This window comes from Schistocerca cancellata, chromosome 7 (genome assembly GCF_023864275.1).
Source record: "Schistocerca cancellata isolate TAMUIC-IGC-003103 chromosome 7, iqSchCanc2.1, whole genome shotgun sequence".
Lineage (NCBI taxonomy): Eukaryota > Metazoa > Arthropoda > Insecta > Orthoptera > Acrididae > Schistocerca > Schistocerca cancellata.
This window is the reverse complement of record NC_064632.1, coordinates 279,678,755-279,701,828: the sequence shown is the minus strand read 5'-3', so window position 1 is coordinate 279,701,828 and position 23,074 is coordinate 279,678,755. Positions and strand designations below refer to the sequence as shown.

The 23,074-nt window shown below is 39.8% G+C and overlaps 2 protein-coding genes across 2 annotated transcripts in view; one reads left to right on the top strand and one right to left on the bottom strand.

Moving 5' to 3' along the window:
- The window catches only part of LOC126092451 (TBC1 domain family member 23), a 251,795-nt gene extending 250,404 nt beyond the window's left edge, over positions 1–1,391 (bottom strand). The window contains exon 1 of the mRNA XM_049908052.1: positions 1,259–1,391. Within this exon, the coding sequence (XP_049764009.1) occupies positions 1,259–1,287 (29 nt within the window). The 5' untranslated portion in view covers positions 1,288–1,391. The remainder of the gene's footprint in view (positions 1–1,258) is intronic.
- Positions 1,344–23,074, top strand: part of LOC126092452 (mitochondrial import receptor subunit TOM70) — a 55,856-nt gene continuing 34,125 nt past the window's right edge. Inside the window, exons 1-3 of the mRNA XM_049908053.1 lie at positions 1,344–1,632; positions 1,782–1,955; positions 16,260–16,467. Of these exons, the coding sequence (XP_049764010.1) occupies positions 1,387–1,632; positions 1,782–1,955; positions 16,260–16,467 (628 nt within the window). The 5' untranslated portion in view covers positions 1,344–1,386. The remainder of the gene's footprint in view (positions 1,633–1,781; positions 1,956–16,259; positions 16,468–23,074) is intronic.

Sequence of the window (23,074 nt, the reverse complement as noted above, 5' to 3'; positions counted from 1 at the left end):
CCTTAATATATCGTACCTTCTGCCATATATGTCACAAGGATTTGCAGAGAACGTATGTAGACGTAAAAACTGTCACATCATCCAACACCAAAAAGCTCTCGATTACATATTCACCAAAATCTATACTTACACATGCATGAAACTTTTTTTACTGAATACTGAGCACAATACAATTTCAATTATTTCTGGGACATGTTATATATGACTGACAGGGCACTATCAATTCAAAACAAACAAACATGGAAGGAAGCACATGTAGTTAAAATACAGTTTATATTCCCTCTTCAATGTACAGTTAGCTGTGTTTTCTGTATTCATAATGTAGTCCCTACCCTTGTCATTAATAATATTTAACGTACTTCAAAACAATAACGCACACATTCCCATATAGTAATCTCTATTAACGTAGTAAGATGTGTCATCTTTCACTTTTGTACAACAGTTAGTGCCATAAAGGTACTGCCTTTTCATTCCGTTATTACAAACATATTTGGTATGACGCGAAGAAATATGTTGATGCCGACCTTTTCCCACTGTTGTCCGTGGTGTTTTGTGTATTTATTTTACTAAGCGATCGCACAGCTGTTCTTCAGTGTATGCATATACTGTCTCCTCAAGCATAATGCCAACTCACTGGGAATATAAGTTTGTCTTACAGCTAAAGTGACAAATGGATTACACATAACGAAGACGCGTGGCATGGGAAATCGTTTGGTATTGGTTAGAATGCAAAGGGACTCTGTATTTTAAAAAAAAAACTGAAGAAAAAGTCTGATCTAAGAATGCACAATTTTACTGTCAGTTGCTTCAAAGTCTCATTTGTTCTCACACTTTGAAAATTCACTAGTGGATATCTTGACAATGCTTTGATCCATTACATCTGATATTGCACACAATATTGTTGCGTCTGCTAGAATTGGCAGAGCTACGTTTGCTGAACGTATTTTGCAATAGAACTATTTGATAACGTGGCACACAACCTGTAAGTCACGTCAAAAAATAAATTCCTACGTTGTGTGTGCTACTTTCCAGCAACAGTCGCATTAACGACAAACATGAACTACTAATCTTAACCTCCCATCTCATTAGGCACTGTAATCTAATGACAACCTCGCAGCAGCCACCCAATTCTCACCTAGTTGTCAACCGCAGCTTCACGAAACAGTTTCCTACCATCCCTACTGAATTACTGATATCTAAGGTCTAAACATATTTCTATAAATGCCTGAAATAAAACGACTTGATTTAAAAAACTTACCACGTAGTATCATCGTCTTCTAATGCCATTTTCCCATCTTGATTCCTTGCTCAATCTCTGCTTTTTCGCTTCTCATTTGTTTCGGCCTTTCACCGCAGTAGGGGGCACCACCCAGAGTAACGTGTGTTATGGCATCGTCTGGTGTTTCGACGTCGTCTTGGTCGAAATGGCAAATTGCGTTAGTAGTTGGTGCTCCGGTAGCATTAGGTATAGGTTATTGGTATCTAAAACAAAATGCTTCTTCCATCGGCCAAAATAATGACTCGTCATCGAGTTCTAAAAGTAAACAGTCATCTTTGTTGGGGACCGGCGATCAAACCTCGATTGACACGGAAGGTCTCGATTCAGTGAATTCTGCGAAAACTCTTCCCGAGGTTGAACTATTCACATAACTTTAAAATTCTATTTGTTTCTGAATAAATTTGAAGCATTATTTGCAAACGTTAAACTTTATTTGCAATTTTATGCTGTACCTACAAATGAACCATTCGCATATGATTACCCAAGGGAATGTTTGTTGCAGAATCCTTTGGAAAGAGCGCTGTATCACAAGGATGCAGGAAATCAACATTTCAAAGCAGGAAAGTATGATGAAGCAATTAAGTGTTACAATGAAGCAATCGGTGTTTGTCCCACAGACAAAAGAACTGATCTGGCCACATTTTACCAAAACAGAGCAGCAGCTTATGAACAGTTGGTATGTACAACATTGTTTCTCCACAGTGACACGTAATTATTCACTTGTATGAACATTCAAAAAGGAATAATTGTCATAGATATCTTTATCTGTATCCTGTGCTTTTCCTATGCGACTAAGTCTCTGCACCACAGGAAACAGCTGAAGTATTTGTGTTTTAGCATGTATACAATTTGCAAATAAGTTAAAGAAATTGCAATGGATGGTAGAGGAATTAGCAGTTTCGTATTTGTGTAATGCAGTAACTCAGTCACAGTGAAGACCTCTGAATGTTCCACTCCATTTTTAATTACTGGAAAGCAAAAATTTACTCATTCATCATGGCCCCATTGCATGAGTGCTGATTTGCATGTGTAACTGCAGACTTAATGATAAACCAAAACATTTCCTCAGCTGTAGGACATATGTAAACTATAAGAATCATACAAAGACTTGAAAGTTATCTCTTGTCTTCTCTCTTTTTCCCATTTTTACAATCGACAGTTGTGCAGTTTATTATCAGATGGCCCAGAAAGTAATTTGTAGTCCAGATCATTTCTTCTACATCTGCTAATGCTTTTTATGTATGAACCATGTGTATGTGCATCAAATTTTAGAATCCAGGTATAACTATAGGTTACTCTATAGTTATTTGGGCAAGTCTGTTCACAGATCAGAGCAAAGAAAGGTAACACTGTGTCCAATAGGATTACACCTAATAAAGCAGTTGGAAGCAACTCCCCCCCCCCCCCCCCCCAGTTAAATTTGCATTAAAATTCAATCCTCTTTATTACTATTGCTAGGAAATTGTAGATTATTATTACACTCTGACTAGGCTAAAATTACTTGCTAGTTGAAACTAAGTACCTTGTAAATGAATTGCTCCAGGCAGAGGTCACATGTGAACTATCTACCATTACCAATGTGCTGTAACAAGTGTCGTAAACAGCAGCTAACATACATGAAACAAGTGTCATTGAACAGCTGTAATGCTGAGCTCTGTGAACAGACTGTTTATCTATCACGGACCACAGGGACCGATCTTTAACCTAAGAGACAACAGACAGTGATTGTGGCAATGTTGTTGTGGCACAATACAGGTGCAAGGGCACCCATACTTAAGCAAAAGGAAAAATTATAGTGTAGCCAGGTGTTTTCCTTCCAAGAATATGATTTAAAAGTCTGTATTACACAGGGTTTGAAGGAACTTTTTACAGCTACTTAAGTCACCATTCGTCTTCCAAAATATTAAAAACACTCCATACCCCCCCAGGTTAGGCCCCCTCCTACAAACTACTGTATGGATGCTCTTGTACAGTTGTCAATTAATAAATTTTAATTGGGCTACAATTTCAGTGCTAATTCATAATGCTTGTAATATATAGCATTAGAGTATTTTGAATGAAACATAGTCACTTTATAGTTAGTGAGTAATCTTATTAAAATATTGAAAGAACTTACCAGTGATAGCAAAAAAATGAAAGAAAAACTTGAAAACTTGATACTTTGTTTGCTGCAAACTGTAGGTTAGAAATGCCACAAAGTGAAGAAGCATCTCAGTCTTCAAGAAGCATGGAAAGACAAGGTGTAAAGGTTGTTGAAAATAATGTGCCCTGTATTACGGCCAAAACTGGACAGGTAAACATCACAAATGTGAGGCAGAATCCAGATGCAAGACTGGAGGACACCATAGAAGCAGTGCCTACCACAGTTAACAATCAAAATAGTAGTAAAAAGCCTGTGAAATTATCAGGTGGCAATTTTTCAATGAGAAAAAACTCTAATGAAGATCCAAACACTGCTGCAGAGGCAACCAGCTCAGGTGTAAACACCAGATCTGACAGTGAAAAAAAATCCCTCATTGTAAACAAGCCAGATATGGACATTAACAAGTAGCTGAACGTAAACACCACAGAAGGTGAAAATACAGATTGGCAGGAAGTGAACAACAAGTGGAGAGACAGAAGAAATTCAAATGTAGTGAAACGAAACAACAAATCAACCAAAACTGTTGTGAATACAGCACAAAGAAATAAACTGTTGTACAAGACTGTGCTACAAAATGGAAAAGCTAGTGAACAATATAAGCCTACAATGCAAACATTTGGAAATGTCAGTACTAAAAACTGAAATAAAGTCATAATAGGTCCTGACGATGAAAATGGAATGCTGTATGGCGAAAAAAGACCCAGGATTCACCTTAGCAAACTAAGAGGTGGCACAACAACTGATATTGTAACTAACTTCTTACAGAACACTTTCCCAAGTCACAACAGCTTTACAGTGAAAAACTGGAAACAAAGGGGTTAAATAACAGCTTCAAAATCAGTGTTCATTTTTACTTAAAAGATAAAATAATTCACAACAGTATATGGTCCAAGAATGTTTGATAAGGCATTTTTTATTCTGGAGTGCCCCAGTGAGATAAACATCCAAGACCAAGATATTCCAGTAAAAAAGGAAATGCCACCACTGAACAGAATGCAAGCTTAGTTATGGCTAGTGCAAATGTGCAGTGCCATGGGACAAAACTCGTTGCATTATCATTTTTTGCTGAGGAAGTGAGACAAAATATATTATTTATAACTGAACACTGGCTAGCCCATATAGAAATAGAATATTATGGGCATATTGAATATCTGGAAATGGTGGATGCATGATGTAGAGACACTTCTCTACATTGTGTTGTGTCTGTATATACAAATGGTAAGCTCAGTGACAAGAAAATTGATGAAAGATATGTGGACTTGGCTCTACAATTAGCTGCCGTGGGGCTGCCAGATGTCAAAATAATTGTTGTTTCTTTGTACTGTTCCCCAAATGGCAATATTCAAAACTTCATCAGCAAATTGGAAAGCTCCCTGTGTCATCTAGTGTGCCTAGGAGCAAAAATTGCCTCATGTGGAGACTTCAACATCCATATTGGGGAAAGTAGTGACAAAGATAGAGCGTTTAAGGACTTAGTAAGCAGCTATGGACTGTTCGTGGCAAGTTATGTACCAACAAGAGGGGATGTCTGTTGTGATACTGTTCTTGGAAGCCTAAATAGTTGGGAGTACAAAGTAAGTGTGGCTGACCCTATGCTTGGGCATCACAGTCATGAAGCTGTGAACAAACTCAGGAAGTACTCATCCGATGCCCAGCTGGCATTGAAATTACGTCTTCAGAAGTAGAGTTATTAGAAAGAAAAATTTAGGTGATTTCAAAACTGTAGTGTCTTCTACTTACTGACATCATATGTGTGAAGATCTGGCACCAGATGATACGTTCAGTTCCATGTTCCAAACTTTTAAAGCCAAATTTGATAAAAATTTTCCACTAAAACCCAAGAGAGATCCAACTGCCAAATCAAAATACACAAAGAAAACTGTTGAAGTAAAGAGCTGGTATATCTCTCTTGCTTAAATTCTTGCTGTCCAGATGAATTTAATGAATATTTTACAAACATAGTAGAATGCACAGTAGCTGGAATTCTGACCATCAGAACTGATCCTGCAGTTGCTCTGAAATTGGTAATAAATGCAGCATGGTAATGTGGAAGGGTGTATCCAAAAGACATAATAAAAATAATGGCATCATAAACACTCAGGGAGCCCTGTAATTTATGGCAACCCAGTACTATTTTAAAAACTATAGTCTTCTAAATTGCTCAACCACTGTCAGTAGTAATAAATAAATGGCTCCAGGCTGAGGAATTTCCAGACTTCCTGGCAGTTCACACACAGTACCAGTTTACAATAAAGGTAATCCACATGAAGTGTCAAGCTATAGGCCTATATCTATAATCCCATTGCTAGCTAATGTGATGTAGTCCATAAGAAAATATAAGCTGTTAAGTTATTTGGAAGGAAATAACCTCTTTTATGATGCACAACATGGCTCCTGAAAGGGCAAGTCAACTACAACAGCAGTACCCAACTTTGTTATAAATGTAAGCCAGGGTTTTTAAGACTAGGAGTCTATAGCACTGGTACTCTGTGAGCTGAGTAAGGCATTTGATTGTATCACACACAAGACCATTCTCAGCAAGCAAAAATCATTTGGTATTGGGGGAGCTGTTCTGCAAACTCTAGAGCCCTACCTAAATAACAGACAATAGACAGATTCTATCAGTGCAAGGAGCAGAATCAGGTGAAATGACGTTAAAATATGGTGTGCCACAGGGATTGTAACAGGTCCCCAATTATTAATTTTCATTAATGACATAGGCTCCAATGGGCACACCTTGTGGTTTGCAGAGAACACAACTTTGTTCTCAAAAGGGGACAATGTACTTAAAGCAGCTCAACAAGCATAAGTACTATTCAGTGAGGCCAAGACCTGATTCCTCATGAATGAGGTGAAAATCAATGGAGACAAAACACAGAGGATGAAATGCAGCCAAAATGATACTGGAGCACTGGGTGACAGCAGCTGTTGACCTGGTTTCTTTCATTGATAGAAAGTTAACCTGGCAACAGCACACTAAACATGTATGTTCCAAACTCTCACAGGTCCTGTATCTCTTGAGGAAACTAAAATGTGCTATACCACACCAGTACCTATTAACAATTCAGCTATGGGCTGTTACTGTGGGGCCATTGTGCGGGCTGCAAGAGTGTGCTTTTATTACAACAAAAGAAGACAGTGATGATGATCATTGCCTCAAGCAAAAAAAAAAAAAACCCTTGTAAACCAATTTTTTACAGATTAGAAGTTCTGACTCTTTTCAGCCATTATATTTTCAGTTGCCTTGTTCATACAAAGACAGATCATGCATACCACAGAAAGAGAAATGAATTTCATCAGTACAGCACTCGCTATAAAGACAGCATAGAGGGGCCAAGATGTCAATTAACTAAGACGCAGAACAGATTCCCAATGGTGCCCCTAAAATTATTTAATGCTTTACCCAAGGATATACAGTCACTACCAGTTGAACAATTTAGGACTAAAATTATGTGTATACTAAAAGAGCAACCTTTGTTCAGTGTAGAATAATACTTCCCTGGTAACAGAACAGTGTCTATCTGAGCTGCAACTCGGTACCAATGGCAACAGCAGCAACTCTGCTATTTTACTACTTGATTATCTTATTATTGTAACGTATATTGTAATCTACTTCTTAAATATGTTTTTTAGTACCCATTTTAGTATCAAATTGCAATTTTTTATTGGTTTTAATGTGGTAATATTATTGTAAAATTGACGCTGCTGTCCAGCCATGACTGGTGAATGACAAAGAACTGGTAGTAAATAATGCAATAATATTACATTTATTATCCATTTCAGGTATGCAGTCTTGTGATTAGATTAGATATTGATACAGATTTGCTGTTGGTGTCAACGTCACGTAAAACAAAAAGTGTTTCAAATTCACTTAGATAGTAACTTTCATTTTACTAAGTTGCCAGTGTTACCTGTAAGTTCCAATGTATTATTTCTCAGTAAATCTTTAATCCAATAACGAATGAAATTTGACATGTCACAGAAGTGAGCTCTACAATCAGCAGGTATGTTTTGGGTGAGAGTAGGGTGAGCGGCGCTAAAATATATTATCCTAGTGGGAGTCTTTTTTACAGTTTCCTCCCACCTACTTACTTGTAGGATGTTTGTGTAATTGTATAGTAAAAGTGCACTTATGGCGCGGCAGCTGTTCCATTGCATGCTGCAATTGGTAACTGTTTGTATGGTGAAGTATGAGAAGTGGACAAGATGACTGATGAGTCAGATGATTAGACAAGATGGCTGAACCAATGACAAAATAGTGTTTGATAAAAGTTGTCACGATATGAAGTACACAAAATTACGTGGTGCCATAATGGAAAATATTGTACAGAATGTTGTCATATAAAACATAGTATTCCATAAAATTTGATTGTACTCTGAGGTTCCTGTGTCACTCAGCTTTGCAGCGGTGTACCATAGGTCTCTAGAAGAGCGTAGCGTTCCAAAAGATTGGAAAAGGGCACAGGTCATCCCTGTTTTCAAGAAGGGAAGTCGAACATACGTGCAGAACTATAGACCTATATCTCTAACGTCGATTAGTTGTAGAATTCTGGAACATGTATTATGTTTGAGTATAATGACTTTTCTGGAGACTAGAAATCTACTCTGTAGGAATCAGCATGGGTTCCGAAAAAGACGATCGTGTGAAACCCAGCTCGCGCTATTTGTCCACGAGACTCAGAGGGCCATAGACAAGGGTTTCCAGGTAGATGCCATGTTTCTTGACTCCCGCAAGACGTTTGATACAGTTCCCCACAGTCGTTTAATGGACAAAGTAAGAGCATATGAACTGTCAGACCAGTTGTGTGATTGGATTGAAGAGTTCCTAGATAACAGAGCGGCATTTCATTCTCAGTAGAGAGAAGTCTTCCGAAGTAAGAGTGATTTCAGGTGTGCTGCAGGGGAGTGTCGTAAGCTGTTTCTATTTCACAATATATGTGGATAACATCGGAAGTTCACTGAGGCTTTTAGTGGATGATGCTGTAGTATATCGAGAGGTTGTAACAATGGAAAATTGTACTGAAATGCAGGAGGATCTGCAGCGAATTGACGCATGGTGCAGGGAATGGCAATTGAATCTCAATATAGACAAGTGTAATGTGCTGAGAATACATAGAAAGAAAGATCCTTTATCATTTAGCTACAATATAGCAGGTCAGCAACTGGAACCAGTTAATGCCATAAATTATCTGGGAGTAGGCATTAGGAGAGATCTAAAATGCAATGACCATATAAAATTAATTGTCGGTAAAGCAGATGCCAGTGGTATACAAAAGTGGATGTAATCACGAGGATGTCATCGTCCTTTCAAGGTGTCATTTGGCAGAATGCAGCAGTGTGGATGAAATCGCAGTCAACTCTGCATCAAATGACATTGCTGCTTATCGTAGGGAAGATCCAGCATTGTTGACCATCATAGGAACCATGAAGAAGAGGAACCAAACAAAGAAGAATACCATGTAATAAACAGAACACTGTATTGGAGGAACTACGATTAAGTGGGGTGAAAATGAAACTTACTGGCAGATTAAAACTGTGTGCCCGACCAAGACTCGAACTCGGGACCTTTGCCTTTCGCGGGCAAGTGCTCTAGAGCACTTGCCCACAAAAGGCAAAGGTCCCGAGTTCGAGTCTCGGTCGGGCACACAGTTTTAATCTGCCAGGAAGTTTCATATCAGCGCACACTCCGCTGCAGAGTGAAAATCTCATTCTGGAAACATCCCCCAGGTTGTGGCTAAGCCATGTCTCCGCAATATCCTTTCTTTCAGGAGTGCTAGTTCTGCAAGGTTCACAGGAGAGCTTCTGTAAAGTTTGGAAGGTAGGAGACGAGGTACTGGCAGAAGTAAAGCTATGAGTATTGGGCGTGAGTCGTGCTTCGGTAGCTCAGATGGTAGACCACTTGCCCGCATAAGGCAAAGGTCCCGAGTTCGAGTCTCGGTCGGGCACACAGTTTTAATCTGCCAGGAAATTTCATATCAGGGCACACGCCGCTGCAGAGTGAAAAATCTCATTCTGGGGTGAAAATGGTTGCATGCCATCCCATATCATTATTCCCTTAATTATTTCCACAATTCTCCAACATCTAGTCACCTGGGATTTGTGAAGACTCTAAACAGAATCAGATGCACGTATCACTGGTCAGTTGTTACTATACGTGAGCCACCATAAGGAATGCCAGCGATGGAAGCACGTACCACAGTTGCCTCCAGCACATCTTAAACTAGTTCCACCTGCAGCAGTGCCATTTTATCAGGTCAGAATCAACTGCTTGGGAACATTCCTGAGTTCAACAAACAGGATTCGGTGGATAATAATCTGTACTGTCTCACACGCAACACTATCGCCAAAATTGTGCTGTCTGCCAAACCTCCGGAAATTGCAAGTTGCCTTATAGAAGACATAATTTTGAGGTACAGAACACTGTGTGTGATGATCTCTGATCGTACGAAAGTTTTCAAATCGAGTCTAGTACCAGAAGTAATTTCACCTTGTGGCCACACCTACAGGATGACAACAACCTACCACCTACAGATATTTGGCCTCACAGACTGCTTCAACAAGGTGTACACCAGTATAATCTTGACATATGTTGATGTTGACAGAGAAATGGGATACAGAAATGCCCTTTGTGACGTACGCATACGACACAATAAAGTAAGCTACTATAGACATGACGTCATTCGTTTTGCTCTGTGGTCACTAAGCTGGGATGACAATAAAGACACTGTTCCATTTTCAAGTGGACAATATTTAGGATGTCTAAGTGAAACACTTCATCACAGAAACTGAAGAAGCGAGGCAGCTGGCTTGCATACAGATTCTGGGCTCCCAGAAGGATGATACAGAGCTCTGTAACAACAAGCCTGGACCATGTCTGGGAGACACAATGTGGATTTTTATGTGTGTGCAGAAAGTGAGCATGTCAGAAAAGTTACTAAAATGCTACTTTGGGCTGTATCGAATCTTTTGCCACTTTTCAGACATCGCTTACGAAATAGACCATTATGACCCTTCATCGAGAAGAAAAAAGTGCAGAGACATCATCCGTGTCCTGCATATGAAGCCCTACTACAATCCTGAGCTGCAAGTCAATGATCAGAGCTTCTCATTTGAGGAAAATGAAGGCTCACTCAGTTATGACAAAGCTTCAAAGGGAGGTGTTACTTTCAATGCTCATCGGAGTAAGAGGATGTGACAATACGACTTGGAACGCGAGGATCCTCTAGTGCCGCCGTACAGAAGATCGCTGATGAGCTATACGTGGGATGCTGCAGTTAGTTCCAGTGAGAACTTCTGAAACTAGCAGGAGTGGGAGCTACGCTCAGAGCTGTGTTGCGTGCAGTGTCAGAGTAGTGGTTAGCATCGCTGGCTGATGAGTTGCAGTTCACCAGTTCATATCTGACGCCAACAAATATTTGTTATTTAGCATTTATCATTTCTATAAGGTTCTTAAAATCTCTTGTGTTTGTAACAGTTGCATATTCTGGAATACTCCTTGCTTGTATAAATAGTAATAACCTCCATCCACGTGGCACTTCTGTTCTGTCTGTACATTATTATTCGTAATAAAAGTGCATTCAGTTGCAAAGTGTTGTACCGCACTGACCATCCTGATTTTGGATTTGGGCTTGACTGTGTCTGCGACATCACAATATTTGCTCTCATTGCAACCAGACTGTTACCTATCAGTCTAACTGAGAACCCAGGCCTCCCTAAACATCAGTATGCCACCCTAACTAATATTTTATATTCACATTCATTGGCTTCACCAGCTCGCAGCCAAACTGTCATCTTGCAAACATACTTAAAGCTCGGCCTTTGCTACAGATCAGTCTGTCAACATGATCTAAATTTTAAAAAATATAGAACTAAATAAATATCAACAGAATTCTGTTCTTCCTCTGTTTTTGTATGTATGCCATTATTTATCCCATCATAATTACATCATGGGTCAAAGCCACCGACCATTATTGGTAGTATCAACCAGTCCCAACGTACAGGCTCCATCTTGCTCTTGTAGAGAAATGGTACCTGTATTTTGTGCTTAATAGAGAACATCTGCCAGCATTTGACATTATGAAAAGAAATATAAATGTCCAAATGCTTCATATATTAGAAGTTTAAACTATTCCTGTATGGAGACAATGTGGATGTCCAGTATTGATCTACTACTTCTACATAGTCTGTGTTTGTATAATGAACACTTAATGCTAAAGTTAATAAGAACTGCTACAGCTGTATTTAAAGTACATTTATTACATCACAATGGGTTTTGTTCTCAAATGTCTTCAGTTGACGCTGAAAATTTTCTGGCCTGATCATCTTAATTAGCATTAATGGCACATTCTGGAACACAAGCACACAAACACTCCAGTAACTGCCTGATACAATTAGAGCCAGTAGTAAGTGAGGGAACTTAACTTGGTGTGTGTTCTACACTATCCAGACATTGTCTTTCCACTCCAACTGCAAGTGGCATCCAGCATCATGAACTTTGTTTTCAACTCCAATGCCGAGCCTCATTTGACTCAATTTTTCGTAACTGTTGCGTGCACCTTTCTCATATCTGGCTGTACTAGGCACCAGTGCTGTAAAATATTTCCATCTATGGAAGCCTGTGTTAATACAGTATCTAACTGTAGCAGTTATGTTGAGAGGAAGGTAGTAATTATTATGTTCAACTTAGTAGGCACAAAATGGCTAGTTCTTTGTGCACCAGTTGTTTCTGAGGAATTGAGTGAAATGCCTAAGTGAAAATGAGACTGACAATGATTTTGATGATAATGATTCATTTGTAAACAACTTGAGCGAAGTGTCAGTGGAACAATCCACCCTGAAGAGTTTTGAAAAATATTACACAATGTAAAGTTTTGTATTGCAGTGCTAATGTAAATATATTTAAATGAAAGTGCACTTTTTGTTTCAATTTATACCCTAATTGTTGGGGTGCAAAAAGTTAGCATGAATCAGCTGTGGAGCACAGAATGGTCAAGACTAACTCTTAAAAGCAGCACAGCAAATTTTTCATTACAAACAGTGCCTGAAAATGAAGTAAAACAGCCAAGTTTTATTACGCAAAATGCTGATATTGCACCATTTATATATTTCTCATTATTAGGCAGTTTTGGCCTTTGCCCATTTTCAGTTGTGATGTGCGTGTCACATTTAAAACCTGTTTCATGCTGTGTGGGGACTGACACTTATTTTCTCTCTCTCTCTCTCTCTCTCTCTCTCTCTCTCTCTCTCTCTCACACACACACACACACACACACACACACACACACACACACACACACACACACACACACCATTCATTTATATGTATGGTCTTGCACGTCAAAACCTGCTTCCAGGCACACATTATACGTATCATGTAAGTAAAAATGCTGCTGGCATCTACCTTCCTGACACTTGCAAATACACTGAACAGTGCAATATGTCCTTTTGCTTCTTCACAAATAAACATGTCTGCTACAGAAATGGGAAAAAAACATGCTTTCTTTTTTGTGTTACCATTTCTATTAATTAAATATTGGCAAGCGAAGATTCAGGAAAAGGTGCGTGATTAGTAGATGTCATATAGAAAAACTGTTCTGGAAGTAGGTACTGCTGGTACATGGAAAGAGATGCTTTCCAAAAATTGAAAAAAAGTGTAAAAACCTGTTATCTTTGTATAACCCAGAACGAGCTACAAAAGATAAGATCATAATACTAAGACTGGAGATAAACATGTAAGCAGTTATTTTCCCCTGCTGTGTCCATGCAAGTAGCCCACATAATTGTATTCTGTTGGTAGGGCACTAATAATTTCAATTTTAAATGTAATAAAAACATTCTCTCTCTCTCTCTCTCTCTCTCTCTCTCTCTCTCTCTCTCTCTCTCTCTCTCTCTCTCTCTCTATCATCATCAGTCATACTGCTCTTCTTTGTATACTTTCCACACTCACTTTTAGATCTATTTGGTATGGGCCATACAGGTGTTCGATAAACAGTCTCCTTTGTAGGCTGACTGAATTTGCCAAATATCCTACTAATCACTTGAAGTCTACTATCTGCTAAACCTACAACTTAGTCTATATGATTGCTCCATCCATTTCATAACCCCCACAAATTGCTACATCTGGTTATTTGTATGAGTGGACTGATTCCAGTTCTGACTTTTTGATATCACAGTCATGTGATACTATTTTCCTACATTTTGTGAAGTGGCAGGATATTACATTTCTGTACATTTAATATACCTGTCTGAAAGAAACAACCACCACCTAGCAAATCTCGTTTGTAGAACCCAGTGTGGGCAAGTTGTTTAACTTCCTTGCAGGTTATAACTGTTTGCTTGGCTGGCACTTGATCCTAAAATCTTGCCAAACAAGGTAATACCTAATCTGCACAGTTCCTGATTGCTGTAATATATGTAGCCCCAAAGGAAGCAAGAAGGCAACAGGCAGATCATCTGATGATTATTGAACTACTTCATATTTTCATTTCAGCTCAAAAACGATACAATGATCCCACAGCTCTTCTTTTGGGACATTTGCTTTATTATTTAATTTTGAAATCCAGGTGTTCCTTGTCAGAAACAATTGCTATCAATATATTTAATATTGATTCTTTGTGGACTTGATGGCAGAAGCTCTGTACCATGAGATGTATGACAGCATGCTTAGACTTTTGGTATACGTAGTGTCCAAGCCACTCGTGCGCTTTATTCTACCCTAGAACATCTATAAATAGCAGTTGTCCTTCATCTCCCTCCAGTCTCCCCTCTCTCTGGCTTTGTCTTTACAATGAAATGGAAACTGAATGTGCACTTTTCAAATGACTGAAAAATTAGACATCAATTGGCCATGTCAGAAGCATCTTATTAATATAACAGAATGAAGAAAAATGTAATGTGCATTTCTCAAAATGCTCCATACAGAAATTGCCAACTGTTGGAGATATGGTAATGAAGAACCTACAGCCACTCCATTGGTCACTTCATAAAATTTTCCATGTTCAGTGATCATTAGACAAATATATCTGTAGCGTGCTCCTTCATTTCTGTTAGGCGTACAAAGCATAAGACTTATTTTTTGACCACTTGAGGCAATAAAAGAGTTGCTGTGCCCCTATTTGGGCATAGCCTTGGTTGCGGTGTCCTCAGAACTCGTAACACCTTTGTATGTGTAGAAGCAGACCATATGTACAGTTTCTTAACATTGTGCACAAAGCCAAAAACACGTTAAAAAAACTAATAACTCGATAAACTAACAGTTTGGCGAGTATAGTGTCACAAATAAATCTAAATTCATATTTCATGAAAACATAAAATTTATCTGTGAATCTAGCAACTGAGACTCATCAAAGAGGTCATAAACATCAGAATTTGCATCAGTATTTCAATTGTGACATTTACTATATGCTTAGTGATGCATGGAAGCAGGCTCTCATAACTGAGAAGCGGCAAAGATATTCTCCCAGTTGTTTACATTCTAACGAGAGCAGTGGCACAGCTAGCTTCCCTTCATCGAAAATATTGACGTGACCAGTTAGGCTACTGGTCGTAAAAAGTCACTGCATAGGCAGTCACAAAAGTCAGTTACTCCTGATGAATATGATTAAAATATGTAACTAATTTCCTTGTCATTCTGTCCCTAACAAACTAACACAAATTCAACTTGTTTTATATTGCAACAGAACGTCTACAGTAGCTGATGTTGAAGTCAGGCTCTGACAACCACTGCTGCAATCATGCAATAATTTTTAAAGCCAAGAGTGCATTTAATTTATTCTATTATCAGTATGATAACTTTTTAATTGATCTAAAAATATATTTCCACAAATTTAAATAATGAAGGATATAGGATCCTCACAAAAGCAATGTTAAAAATTAACATCAGTAGAGCACCTCAGCACCCTCCTCCTCAGTCCGTCATTTAGCCGGAAGGTGAATTTCATGACACACTTGTCACGTGATAATGAGAGCACAGAATAACCATGGTTTATTTTGAGTTGTTCTGAAGATGGAACACATTATTCTGCAGGCATCAGTGCAGTGTGAAGGGTTCTGACAAAAGTCTAAAACCCAAGAAATGACTCGGATGGCATACTTAGAATGCTTTTATTGAAATAAAATGATACCGCTATAATAAGGTAACCTTGTTCCTTATAATGTTTCCCCAAGACTTGTCTAATATTTTCTGGTAATGGGAACATGAAGTGTTAGAGAATGGTTGTTACCTGCTATGAAAGCACAGAAGACTGAACTGTTTCAGCAGTTCAGTAGATTAAGCATAAGGCTTACTCCTTCAACACTCATCAATGTTTTCTGGATTTTTGTTAAATTTGCTGCATAATTTGATGGCTGCACACATCCTGTGTCATACTAAAAACGTGTGAACTGTGAATATGCTGTAGTTAGAAATAGTTCTGTTGACAGATGTAGCGTTTAAATAAGTTGTGTTGATTGATTGAAAACTGAAACAATTTCATCACCTGTCTAGAATTGTTTGTTTCTTAAATCACGTAAGAGTGAGACAAGAGGTTCTGACTTTCTGTGCGTAAAAGACTGAGCACATGGCTCCTGTTTTCCGCAAGGAGAAAAAAATGAAGTTGATATACTGTTAAATTGAAAATGAATTAGTATCCACATTAAATTGTAATTTTTTTCAGTTATTTGTTCAGGTGTGCTTTGTTTGGCCATCATTTGATTAAATTGTATGCGAACAGCAAAGTCTTCAAACTTAAACAGTAACATTTTCACATCCTTCTCACACAAAACATTATCATCATTTTGTATATATCTCAGTATTAATTATATAACTGTGTGTCAGTTTCAGTGAAATCTGTTTTTCAGAAACTATATAAAGAGGTCCGCGAAGACTGTACACGTGCCTTGGATTTAAATCCAAAATATGTGAAAGCTCTCCAGAGACGAGCTAAGGCTTGTGAGCTGACGCATGACTTGCAGCAGAGCTTGGAAGATGTCACAGCAGCCTGCATTCTGGAGGGTTTCCAGAATCAGTCCAACTTGCTCACTGCTGATAGAGTCCTCAAAGAACTGGGTATGCATGTACTTATTCAGGTTGCATTTTAAATATATATTCAGCTATACTGAAAAGGATATATTGCTACTCGCCACAAAGGAAAGGCAGTGGGTCACATACATACACAACGAAAAGACTAGTAAACATTTCAGCTTTCAGTGAAAAGACCTTCTTTGAAATTAGAAAGCATGGAAGTAGAAAGCACACACACATTCACAGAAGCGCAATTCACGCACACATGGTCACTGTCCCTGGTGATTGTGTACCAGTAATGATTAAGTTAATTCGTGTGTTTTATTGTAATTTTCTTGTGAATCTTAATGTATATACAAAGTCAGAAGCTTTATTGTTATTAGATGTTGCAGTACACATTCTTAAAAACTGCAATTTAGTGCTGTTCAGTTACCTAAAGCAGCAGTGGTGAGCTGCGTTCCCTAGAAAATAACTAAGTCATTTTAAAGATAATGTATTACAAATTCTTACAGTTCAGATTATTTATAATTCTTCTGATAGATGACAATTTCAACTTAAAAAGTAAAAATGGTCAGGTAACCTATTTTATGATTATTGGAGTACTTGAAGATTTGTTCACTTGCGATATTGCTGTGGAATTCTTAGTATTTAATTTGCTAGAGAGAGGTAAACGGGTCTTATTTTGATTCCCAATATGGTACTTTCATGTCATTGATATGGAACTTACAGATGTAATATATAGGCAATGGAATTTTGATGTAGAATCATTCTAGTAGATACTTTACAAAGCTGCTTAGTTCTGGTTTTTTGCTTGATGTATGGATCACATTCACAACAGTTTGCTATGATATAGAATGTTTCGGTAGGTTTACAAATAAGGATATATTTTCTCTGTGAAAAAGTCTTCATGTTGAGCATTTAAAAATTTATCTTTAGAGTAGGAGTAGTTGTCAAGCAATTTTATCCACCAGCAACTTTTATTTCTCAAGAAATGATGTCAAATATATTTATGGGCACATTCTATGCTCCTTCCTGTTAAAGAGAAAGGTTGCGGATAGTGGGGGCTACTTCTGGTCATACTGTTATTTGTTGTATTTATGAAAGCTACTATTATTTACAAACTATGCTTGATTCTTCATAACAAACTTCATAAGAGAGTAAATACATTATGAGTTATTGTTAGTATGCCCCTTTTTTTTTACCTTCCTCAAATGAAAAGCAAGAATGGACACAAGATATTACCCTTACAGCATGTTTCTGGGCAATGAGTACTTTGTGTTTATAGCTCAATAAAATCATTCCTTGTGGCATTACTGAATGGAAATATGCAAAGCAAGCTCATTTTGTAATATTTTAATCACCAAATTAAGCAGATAAACATATAAAAAATGTTGTTTAACACGAGTATTGAAATTACCTGTAGCATTTGATCTACAGTCACACTTGTGATCAGTATGCACACCCATAAATTTTGACCATTGTTTTACATACTTCATTTTCTTGATGCTGTATTGGTTTTGACAATATTATATGTTTGCTTGTACATTTGAATGGTGTGTTTTTTAAGTTTAGTAATAGACCATTAACCAATGAATTATGATACTTGCATCATCAGCAAAGAGCTCTATTTCTCCTTTATTACTCTCATAAAGAAGGCAACAAGACGTAAGGTCACAGAATTGAAACCTGTGGAACTCTAGTCTTAATTTGCCCCTACATCGAAGAAGATTCATCATGAGAGCTGCATGAGCTGCCTAAATTACCCTTGGCTTCATATCAGTTAAATATGAGGTGAATCACTTACTCATTATACACTGGAATCCATAAAAATTAAGCTTATACATTGATATGACAAAAGTCATTTGATACCCCCTTATATCATATCAGACATCCTTTTGCCCGATGTAGTGCACCAACTTGATGTGACATGGACTCAGTAAGTCATTGGAAGCCCCTGCAGAAATACTGAGACATGCTGCCGCTGTAACCGTTTCATATAGGACAATCTGGATGGCCAAATCATTTGCTTGAATTGTCCAGAATGTTCTCCAGACCAGTTATGAACAACTTCCTGACGAGAATTTGATACGGTAAACCATAGGGTACTTCTTAAAAAGTTAAAATCTTATAGTATTGGGATCAAGCCATGAATCTTCTAACCATGTACCTGTTGAATTGTAAGCAAAGCACTAAATTGTCATACAAACTAGATAATAAAATCATGAACTCCCAGACCACCAGTGAACCTGTATTACAAGGTGTACCACAGGGCTCAATCCTTGGACCCTTTCTCTTCCTTATATATATTAACGACATTGCACTACCCATTAACTCCCATATTGTGTAAGCTATGCAGATGACACGTCAATCTTATTCTATGGGAGCGAACCTAAAGAGCTAGAATCTCTTGCTGCTAGTGGTGTAACAGAAGTAACAAAATACTTCAATGATCAGGGACTCAAGGTGAATGTCACCAAATCTCAACTACTGACATTTAAAACAGGCAGTTCTCATCACAACAATATGAATAGCGTGTGTAATATCTCTGCAACAGAAAATGGTAACTGTAAATTCCTGGGTGTATATGTTGATGAAAATTTGCGGTGGACATACCACATTAATTTAATATGCGAAAAAGTCAATGGTGTCATATATCTCCTCAGCCAGCTCACAGAGAGAGTTCCTAGCCAAGCACTGAAATTAGTATATTATGGAACACTTTACCCCTTTCTCAATTACGGAATTGAACTATGGGGCTGTGCCACTCTTTGGTGGGTTCGTGCTTGGCTACCACAGTGCCCCCGCCTTTGCAGCATTTTTTTACCCTTCCGTGCTACATGTCTATCCTCTTGCTATTCTTTTCCCCCTTCCTTGGGGAACATGTCTGGGGTATTTTTGAGAATGTTCTGCATTCTGTCGTTGACGAGCAAAAAGTCTCACCTTTGTTTTTCACTCCCTTTTCCTTTCTTTGCTTCCCTTTTCCTTTCTTTGCTTCCCTTTTCCTTTATTTGTTTGCCTTTTCCTTTATTTGTTTGCCTTTTCCTTTATTTGTTTGCCTTTTCCTTTATTTGTTTGCCTTTTCCTTTATTTGTTTGCCTTTTCCTGCATATTGATGTGTAAAAGGTGACTGGGTAATGCATAATTCCCAGCCCCGGGTCGACAGGTATGGTTCGTACTTACCCTCTGGTACAGGCCAGGCCCAGGGAGGAGTGATTGCCTGAGCTGTAACCTTCCCAAATTGCCGATTGTACCCTCTGTCAGGTGTTCGGGAGGTGTGACCTGAGGTGTGAACAATCACCTAAGGCGGGTGCGCCCCCTTGTGAAGGGGGCCCCAGTTGGAAGGAGTGCGCCATCGGAGACACTGGCAATCATGGGCAATTTCCTCGCAATGAGTCAGGCATCTTCCCACTCAACATCTACAAAACATAAATGTAATGAGCCTAATAATTCAAAGACCCTTCCCGCTGCACCATGGTTCCTCGTGGTCTCACGTACTGAAGGTGATCAGTCCTTTGCCATGGTAAATCTGTTTATTATTCAGGAAGGTGTAGATGCAGTTGCTGGCCCTGTGAAATCCTGCCCTCATTTACGGAATGGCACTTTGCTTTTGGAGACCACTTCTAATTCTCAAGCACGACAACTGCTTGCTGCCTCATTTCTCCATGGGTACCCTGTTTAGGTTGAGGCCCATAGAACTTTGAATTCTTCCAGTGGTGTAATTTAAAGCAGACTGCTCGACAGTCTGAGGCCAAACTCCAATCTTACCTCTCTGATCAGGGTGTCATTGCTATCCATCATGTTATGAAAAAGGTAGATTCCTCCTTAGTGCCTCCCGCACTCTTTCTCACCTCTGATAGAGTGGTGCTTCCGTCCAAGCTCAAAGCAGGCTATGAAATTATCACCATCCAGTCGTACATTCCGAACCTGATGCGCTGCTACCAGTGTCATGGTTTCAACCACACTAGAACGTCTTGTCGATACCCAGCCACATGTCACCTATGGTGGGGATGCGCATGAAGGCAATTATCCACCTCCTCTTCCCCACTGTATCAACTCCAATGGCGGCCACGCCGCCTCCTCTCAGGATTGTCCAGTGTATCTTGATGAGCTATTCAACAGATCCAGGTAAAGGAAAAGGTGCCTTATCCAGTCGCTCGCAAGTTACTGGCTAGTTGCAAATCCTGCGTTCTCCTGTCTGGTACCTATAGATCTGTTCTTGTTACCCCTAACTCCATGAAGGACATGGCCAAATAGACATGCAGCCTACAATTCAGCTCTGAGGTTGTGAAGTCGCCTAGTGTCAAGGTAGCATCGCCATCTCCCCATCCATCTGTGCAACAAGCCATCAAACTCTCTCCTCAAGGGACAAAGCCACCAGCTACACAACTGGTAGGCCGTAGAGCACAAAAGGAGTACTCCCGTGAAGACTTCCTCTGCCCCTCCAGCCAAACAACACCTGAGTCTTCATCTAACTGGAAAGCTCGAAAAAGTCCACCAAAGGCAAACAGTCTTCTCCTTCGCCACCTCAGAGATCCTCTACAGTGGTGTCACCATGTGGTACCTTAGCCTGGGCACCCTCTGTGTCGCTGGTGCACAGCAACAACCGTTTTTCAGCGTTGTACTCCACAAACCGACCGCACAAGCAAGCTGATGCTTCTGTGGACCTGATGGAGCAGGATCCTCCTGCTTCTGTGTCCTGAAGTAGTGCCTCTTCCCCAGCTGTTACTTGGCAGCTGCCAAGGTGACACCCCTACATCTCTTCATCATCATGACTCATCCAATGGAATGTTCGTGGCCTTTGGTCCCACAAAGATGATTTACGGCTGTTTTTAGCGTTGCAGCATCCCCTTGTAATCTGCCTTCAGGAAATGAAATTGCGCCCTCACGACCCACTTTGAGCTTTCACATTTCTTACCAATTCGTTTTGATCTTCCCCCTGAGGTCGGCATTCCATCTCATGGGGGCGTCATGTTGCTCATACAGTATGACATTCATAGTCAACCCATCTCCCTGATTACCAATCTTCAAGCTGTTGCAGGTCGCCTTTTTCCTTCCCCACCTGACTTCTTCCCTCTGTACCATATATGTCCCTCCATCATTCGCTGTCTCCAGGGCAGACTTCTTTCAACTTATTGGGCAGCTACCTTCTCCATTTCTGCTACTTGGTGACTTTAATGCGCATCATCCCCTTTGGGGTTCTCCCCAGACCTGTCAGAGAGGAGCCCTCTTGGCTGATCTTCTTAACCAACTTAACCTCTTCTGCCTTAACACTGGAGCACCCACTTTCCTTTTTCCACTCCTCGCACTTGTGCAATGACCAGCATGAGTGGTCCGTTCTTTCCGACACCTACTCGAATGACCATTTCCTGTGTGCTATCCGTTTACTGACTCCTACCCCCTCCGCGTGCATGCCTAAATGGCAGCTTCCTAAGGCTGACTGGTAGCCTTACTCCTCCCTGGTGACGTTCGAAGAATGAGATTTCCCCAGTTGTGATGACCAGGTGGAATATCTCACAAACATTATTGTTACTGCTGCAGAACATTCCATCCCCCCACTTCCTCTTTACCACGTCGTGCCCCAGTCCCTTGGTGGACTGAGGCATGCCATGATGCAATTTGCATGCGGAGTCACGCTTTGCGCGTTTTTAACTGCCACCCTGCGCAGGCAAACTGCATTCATTATAAACAGATGCGTGCAAAGTGTCGTCACGTTCTTCAGGATAGCAAAAGAGCTAGCTGGATTTCTTTCACTAGTTCTTTTAAGTTTCACACCTTCCTTTGTCATGTGGGCCAACCGCCAACAGCTCTGTGGAGCCAAGATCCATTCACCAATGTCCGGCCTGATAGTAGCTGATGATGTCATCGTGGACCCTATTGCTATCTCCAACACCTTGAATCACCATTTTGCAGAAGCTTCGAGCTGTTCCCACTATCACCTTGCCTTTTCCATTGGAAACGAGCAGAGGAGGCTCGGGTGATAGCCTTTTTATCTCAGAATCATGAGTGCTACAATGCCACCTTTACTATGAGGTCGCTAGATCATGCTCTCAGTTCATCCCAGTCCTCCGCCCCAGGGCCAGACGCCATCAACATTCAGATGTTGCAGCATCTTTCTTTTGCAGGCATGCACTTTCTGCTTAACACGTACAACCGCATCTGGGCAGAAGGCACATTTCCTGGATGCTGGCGTGAAGCCACCGTCATACCCACACGTTGGCCCGGTAACATCAAAAACCTTCCTTCTAGTTACCGCTCCATCTCTCTTACTAGCTGCATTTGCAAGGTGGTGGAACTTATGATTTATGCCCGGCTGGAGTGGGCCACATACTAACAAATGATCAACGTGGATTTCGAGTGCAGTGTTCTGCAGTTGACCATCTCGTTACTTTGTACACCCGTGTCATGAATGGTTTTCTGCAGAAATCCCAGACTGTGGCAGTGTTTTTTTAGTTGGAGAAGGCCTACGACACCTGCTGGAGAACTGGTATCCTCTGTACTCTTTACACATGGGGCTTCTGTGGGCCCCAGCCCTGTTTTCTTTGGGCGTTTTTACGAGACCAAGTTTTCAAGGTGCATGTGGGTTCTGCCTTGTCGGACACCTTTATCCAGGAAAATGCTGTGCCTCAGGGTTCCGTCCTGAGCATTGTCCTCT